Consider the following 7,558-nt stretch of genomic DNA (forward strand, 5'->3'; position numbering starts at 1 on the left):
CCCCCCCCCCCCCCCAGCCTGGAGCTGGCTGGGGCCTCCCCCTGACCAGGACAGCTCTCAGCCAGCCTCAAGCTTCATGGGGAAGTCTGCAAATGAAGCCTGTAGGTGGCTGTGGACTGTCCCATTTCAGGCAGTCCCAGCCAGCTCTGGGCTACACATGCAGACTTGCCCATGCAGCCCGAGGCTGACTGGGAACTGTCCCGGTCAGGGGCAGGTTCTAGTCCTGTGCCCTGATTGGTCACCCCTCCCCTGCAGCTCTTTCCAAGCCCTGCATCTTGATTACTAGATCCCAGCCAGTTGCCCCACTGGCAGATCAGGACAGGGGACTGGGACTTGCTCCCGCTGTGGCTCTTTCCAAAACCTCTGCCTCTGATTGGGGATTTGGGGCCAGGAGCTCCCTGATGCTGATCAAGGGGACATTGTCCCTGCCTGGGCTTCATCACTGGAGCACACCCCAGCAGCAGACAGCTCCCAGGGGGCAGGGAGGAAGTTCCCAGCCCCCACCAGGAGAAAGGTGTCTCCTGACCCCATGCTGCTAGAGGGCAGGAGCAAATCTGCTCCCACATCCCTGTGTAGATGCCTGCTCAGTTTGGGTTTCCTGTAGAGTAAACCCACCCCACAGCATTTGCACATGTAGACATGCCCAGTAAGTAGCACGCATAAACAACAGCCATGAGAGGCTAAGGCTTTTAACTGTGAGGAAGAACAGTAAGAGACAACAGGAGCACATGATGACAAGGATTTCCAAAACCCATACTCATGTAGCTAAGGAGCAGTGAACAACAGGTTTCACTTCCAGTCAGCCTCTTCTATTAGCATCTTCTATTTCCGTATAAATAATGTGCTTGACTGTTCTGCCACCTACCTCTAGGAAACTTTATATTATGAAGACTTTATAAAACCCAGGATGGCTTTATTTTAGAGCTTGGGAAATGCCAAAAAAAAATCTAGTTCACTTGTTCAGTGGTTAGATACTATAACTATGGAAGTGTCTACATGTCATCACATGATGACATTGTTACAGTGCCATGCTTTAGTACTTCTATTTGGAAGTTGCACCTTCCAGTAACCACCAATACTATACCATAAGTGTGGCGCATGGTTAGATTTTGCTGCTACATTGCTGTAGTGGCACGCTAAAACAGGAACAAACACTGCTACAATGGTGCAGCTGCTGATCACGTGTGGACCCACAGCGTGCCATAGCATTCCATACAGTAATGTAGTGACATGCTACATCACTGTACGGCAATCTGTAGACTCCTAGTACACACAAAAGCACAAAAAATCCCTGGAAAGATAGGTCATTCTCAGGCTTACTGGTCTAAATTGCAATGGTTCTTCATCCTGCTGCATCTTTTTAAAAGAAACAGCACAGATGTAGGCACAAGAAATCCCCTCTACTTCTTGTTTTTATGAAAACAAAGATATAAGTGAAAGGTAAAACAACAGGGGGATAGGCTAAGGAACTGGATGCTTGTAGAAAGTGGTTTTTTATGGTGTATTTATGCATCACAGAGATATTCATGCAGCTTTTTGGCTAAAGTGATACAACTGCTTTATAAACTTGACAATGAACTGCTGGTATGCTTCATGTCAGATTTCAGAACTACTTATTATAGGTAAGGCCTTATTACTACTTTTTCATAATACAGAGAGGTATTTAGACATCCCATCATTCATCATAACATGTGGGAAGCAAAGCTTTGGTGGTTTCCTTATAATTTTGACAAAAAGTGGTGCTTCTCCTGGTGCCCCCACTCCCTAGATGGCACTTTCAGGCGGGGCACCAGTGCTTCTGCCTGCCCCACCTAAGCAGGGAATGCTGGCTGTCAGGGGGTGCACCAGTGCTCTCAGGGGGTGCATGTGCACCCCTGTGCACCCCTTACGTATCACCACTAATTTCACCATTTATACAACTGCACGGGAAGCAGTGCAGTGCGTGTCAGCTCGTGTGTAGAGCAGACTCGATTAATTGAGTGTGCTTTGAACCACCAGATCTCCAGTGTGTCATGGGATGAAACGGTATGTGTATAAATGCCCTTTGTTTGTTGTGTGCCGCTAATTCACATGGCTGTTTTAAAACTTTCTGAATGACTATTAATGCCTCTGCCAAACTTATTATTGTTATTATTTGTATTGCACTGGTGCCAAAGGTTCCAAATAAAGTGAGGCTTCATTGTTTGGGCCATCTCCAGCCTAATTTAAGCAGGGAGGTGGGGACTGAGCAAAGTAACAGTTTTACCACTTACACTTATTACTGTGGCCTGTGTTGAACTCCTTTTTAGGTGAGCAAGTATAACCCATGTTATACTTATTTTGGCTAAGTGGCATTTTGCCTACCTTTTCTATCTTGCCCCCCATTTACACACAATTTGCCTTGCCCTTCTGAACATGCTCAGAAAGACCTGCTTCAGCCACTTACACTCTATTACTACCCAAGTCTACCGAAGTAGATGTATAAACTCTGCATAAGTCCCCAAAATCTTAGTCAAATGAAAAAACATGATCAGTGACTATTTGGTACTAGAGGAGAAAGAAGAACAGTGGGATCCTGTCACTTTTTAACCCAATAGCAGTTAAAGCATTTGCCTAGCGAACTGTGGACCCAGGTTCTAGGTCTCCATCACCCAGAGGGATTTAAAACTATATAATTCATTGCCTGGACAGTGCACTAACCACCAGGCTATGATGAGGTATTGCTGACAGCAGTCTCCATCTGTTGTGTTGAAGCAAGCCCACGTATTATCCACTAGTAGAAGATACATGGGGCCAGGAAAAGAACAAGTCTAAGGGAATCTGACTTAATGAAATGGATGCTGCCTTGGAAGGGAGACAGCCTTGGATTCTGGCTCCTGCTCAAATCCCTAATGGGGAAGGAGCTACCCCATTACTGGTACTTCATTTTATCCAACAGTTGTTAAATGCATAGGCATGATTTTTTTTGTAACTGTGCTACTTTTCCTGCCTATAAGTGAAATTTAATCTCAGCCATATGTTTTATTTCCAGACCTTTAAAATGTTCCAAATGCACCCATGTAAAATAGTAGAACCCTAGCATCAGTTTTGCAGGAAATTTGGTAACAGTTAAAGAATGAATATGCAGGTTTTAAGAACCATACAAAATTATTTATTCTAAAGAACAAAACCTTCCCTGCAAATCAGCAGTGAACATGTAGGAACATATTTTGAAGACTCATCAAATCTATGTCTCAAAACACCAGATGGCGAATGTGTGTTCTGTTCATTACCGATCTAAACCTCACCACATACAGAAAACCACGTAACTCAGACTGATTCTACCTTGGGCTTTTTGGATGTCTGTACCTAGCCTGAGAGAACATTGCCTCCTGAAGTCCCTAACAATTCTCTGTCCACTATAGGGGATGTTATGTCTCTTCTAGGATCTTCCTCCCTATCCTCTGCCTCCAGCAGGACTTCTGTGCCAACAAGAGATCTCTCAGTGTATGTTCTTCCTCCAGTTTCCTTCAGCTCTTCCCTACAGTCCTTGTCCTTTTCTTTGGGGGGGTCTACCACTGAGGGAAACATTGACTACATTGATTTATTCTCTACATTTCCAAGACCTTACTGATTTGGTCTTTCCTCCTTACTAAATAACTCTCTTATAATAAATAACCCATCACTTCTCAACTGGGTGTGATACTCAGTTAAGTCTTTCTGGCCTTCCAGGTGCACCCAGTTTGCTCATCTCCTTTAACATATATTTTGTTTATCTTTGTGAGCTCACTTACCTCAATACTTTAATAAAATTGACACTTCATCTGTTGTGTTAGGAGATCTGGTATACAGCTTGGGGCTGGCTCACCTGAGCTCATGGCTACAAAGGTAAAAGAGGTGCAACAAGGCTTTTCTAACCTTCTCTCAACATTTTTGGCAGAACAGCAATAGTATTCATCCACTTTCCTGCACATCATCAAAACGTGAGTAGAAACCATCCGAAGTGTTCTGGACCACCAGGTTCTCCTGCCCACCACGCTCCCTCCTTAAGTGAGGTATTGCATTTATTTATCATTCATCCAAATTGACACTTAGTCTTTCTCCAACTCTTTCATTTTTCTGCTGCTTCCTTCTCACCTCTTCCAGTTAAGAAAAAGAACCATACCTTCATGTAACAATGCTGTGCAGTTCTTCATTGGGTTTAATTGTTGCATACCCCTCTTCAAGAGAGTATGTTTCTTCAGTCCCCAGAACAATAGAATTTAATCAGATAAATATTACCATCAGATAAATGTTTATTAATCATCATCATCATCAAGGGATGCAAATATATCAGTGATCATGTTTTAGGGTTGTTGGTTGTAGCCGTGTTGGTTTAAGGACATAAGCAGACAAGGCTCTTAGGGTAAATGTGGTATCTTTTATTAGACCAACTAAGTTGTTAGAAAAATTGTCCTTTGCAAGCTTTTGGACACAGGCATCCTGGTGAATTGTGTGCTGCCCTGGGTAAAGAGTCTACTGGTGAACTGTGTGCTCTCCTGGGTAGAACAGAAGCCAAAATGAAAAATGCAAATCTGTGAAAATGCAAATGCACGGCAGTGAAGATCAGAGGGATGGAAAACAATAGCTTTGAGAGAGGAAGGAGGTGGGAGGGGGAATGTTTAACTGGTGATAGAAGAATGTAGCTCGTAAAATGCAGACAAGTTACCTGGGGTTATCAGATGGCAGACAGGTTATAATGTGCATAAATCCAATGTCTATATTTAGTCCACGATTTTTTTTGTATCCAGTAGAGTTATGAAATGAAGTTCATAGAATTGTCTATGAAAGGTGTTTTGTAAATTCCCTTTGAGGATTAGGACTGAAAGACTGGAGCAAGAGTGGCTGTCTTGTGAGAAGTGTGCACCCACAGGTAATTGGGTATTTTTGTCTTTGATGGATTTTTGGTGTGCATTCATTCTGGTATGCAGTTGTTTGGTTTCTTCTACTTATTTTCCATGCAGGCATTCAGTGCACTGGGTGGGATATATTACATTTCTGGAGGTGCAGGTGTAAGATCCAGGAATGGTGATCGTTCTGTTGTGGGGTGTATTTATTGTGGGGGTGGTGGAGATGTGGGTACACCCTTCTCACACTTCTCAAAGAAACTTGTCTGCAGTGATCGTATGTTTAATTTGTAATTTGAGAGAGGAAAGGATCTTGCTCTCCTCTAAAACAATGAATGATCTAAATAGAAAATAAGCCAATATCTCCCTTGTTGATTTTAGTTTGATTTGCATCCTTTGATTTGCATACAGTAGTTCAAAACTTCCCCAGTACATTCATCTTCTCAGTAAGTTAAAATACTCTAAAGTCAACTACAAAGGGCTTGACGTTTCTTCTCTCTAAAAATTGATTTGATTCACATAACAATCATTTCAATCAACATTCAATCAGTATTATCTACAAAAAATATCCAAAGTGAGACTGACTGCATCTTTTTAAATGGGATTTTCTTTATTTTAAGATCCCAGACTTAAAAAGAAAACAAAAAACAAGATGCAAACAAACCGTTGTGAATTATTCTTCTGCCATTTTTCATTCTGAAGTAGCTTTCAAAGTTTTCAGCAGTGAATGATTAATTTTTCCTCAAAAGTGCTCAGGGATCTTGCTTGACCTCTGTTTGTGTTTGGAATTTCTGGAATATCATTGAAGGTTAACAAAACATCAGAAGAAAAGCTGGGCTCTATATGAGTCATATCTTTTTGTGCCTAACCTGAAAAGCAATGAACAGAAAATTAAAGTACTTTTAAAATAATTTCCCAAGATTGCTTTTAAACATCTTTCTTCATCATTGTAAAAATTATCTCAATCAAACTTGTGCCTCATTTGGTAGCACAGCACCAGGCATAGCCATAAGAGAGAACTTTGGTTGATACAGGCCTTGGGATTCTTAGTTTTGGTCTTATAAATAACTGTATAATGCACTGCATTGAATACTTTAACTGCAATTCGTTAGTTAGTATTTTATAATATTTTTTAAAATAATTTTTAATTATATAGCACTTTTCATCTGAGGATTACATACCACTTTACAAACATGAATGAATTAAGCTCTGCAGCATCTGTGTGAGGTAGGGCAGTATTATTACCCTCATCAGATAGGTGAGCCAACCAGGGTATGAAATATTACAATCTGATTTGAAATTTTGGCTCTATTGAAATCCATAGCAACATTTCCATTGACTTCAGTACAGTCAGGATTTTATCCTGATCCCTCTATACCATATATGGGTAGCCAGCTGACAAATGTATAATGTTAGAATGTTTGCAGGTGATTGCTTAACACTGATAAGAAAAGTAATAAACCTCTACCTTTTTGCTTCTATTTCCAGAGCTGTTAATTCTGATTATTTATGCAGTCATTGTATTGCCCAAAATATATTAATCATTTTGTTTAATTTCTTTATGTATGATATACACAATAACTATAGTTTTGAATATGAGAGGGTAACATTAATGAGTCCAATTAATAGTTTTTTTTTCCTTACAGAATGTACTTTGGAGGTTTAAATTCTCTCAGCTCAAGGGCTCTTCAGATGATGGAAAAACAAAAGTAAAGCTACTTTTTCAGAATCTAGACACCAAACAAATTGAGACAAAGGTAGGCAGCATTTTTTCTCCACTCCATTTAGAAACAAAATGGAACGAACTATATATATCCACGTTTCCATTGAATGCTATGCATATTCACAGTGAACAGCTACATTTTGTATTATCTTTTCCATATTTTCTAGAAGCTGTTCAACAAATAAAGGTTCTGGTGTATCTAAAAATGTACTATGCTATATAAATGATTGGCTTAATGTATTCTATTACTATAAATTTTGAAATTTGCATTCACAATGATAATTTCTCTGAAGTTAAGTGCAATTATCCTAGAACTGATGTACGTTTTCATTTTACATTTAAAATCAATGTTAAATTTATGTACATTTATTTTAAATATTTATATTGTAAAGAGGCATTTTAATAGTAAAATATTTTCTAGCTGCCATATAGTAAAACTAGAATGTCACACAAAAATGGATTTTATGATTTATTGATAGAAACAAATTATTATCTATTAGTAGTACCTACATAAGGGAGAATTCTTGTGAGGGACCAAGAACCCTCAACTTCCCTTGAACCTATTAGTTTCAATATGAGTTAAAGAGCAGTGAGCACTGTGAAGGCTCAGGCATTAAATAGTGCTAATGTACAATTTGATTACATGCCAACTATTGGATGATGCCAAAATGTAGGTGAAACAGTTCAGAGTTTTATTTATTTTTTACCAACATAATTTAGACAAAGATCTAAGCCTTACAATTCAGATTCAAAGTTAAGTGTAGATTCCAACCCCACCACCAACCCAATTTCATCAGCAATTTGATTCAGAAGTCTAGTTTGACATGTGCTTAATTGTGGGGTAGACTAATTAGGTGCAGAGTAAAGCATCACCATCTACACATGCAATGTTATTCAGCCTTGGTAAACTAATTAACACCACAGTAAAATTGTACTGTCCGGAGCAATACTATTATATGCTGGGGTAATTTACTACAATTAAATGCACATG

At 39.8% G+C, this 7,558-nt stretch overlaps 1 protein-coding gene across 1 annotated transcript in view; it reads left to right on the plus strand.

Annotated features, from left to right (window-relative positions):
- The window catches only part of SNTG2 (syntrophin gamma 2), a 432,116-nt gene extending 425,258 nt beyond the window's left edge, over positions 1 to 6,858 (plus strand). The window contains exon 15 of the mRNA XM_019520636.1: positions 6,491 to 6,858. Within this exon, the coding sequence (XP_019376181.1) occupies positions 6,491 to 6,790 (300 nt within the window). The 3' untranslated portion in view covers positions 6,791 to 6,858. The remainder of the gene's footprint in view (positions 1 to 6,490) is intronic.
- Positions 6,859 to 7,558: the final 700 nt, after the last annotated feature.

Source organism: Gavialis gangeticus, unplaced genomic scaffold (assembly GCF_001723915.1).
Source record: "Gavialis gangeticus isolate Ggan-Ray unplaced genomic scaffold, GavGan_comp1, whole genome shotgun sequence".
Lineage (NCBI taxonomy): Eukaryota > Metazoa > Chordata > Crocodylia > Gavialidae > Gavialis > Gavialis gangeticus.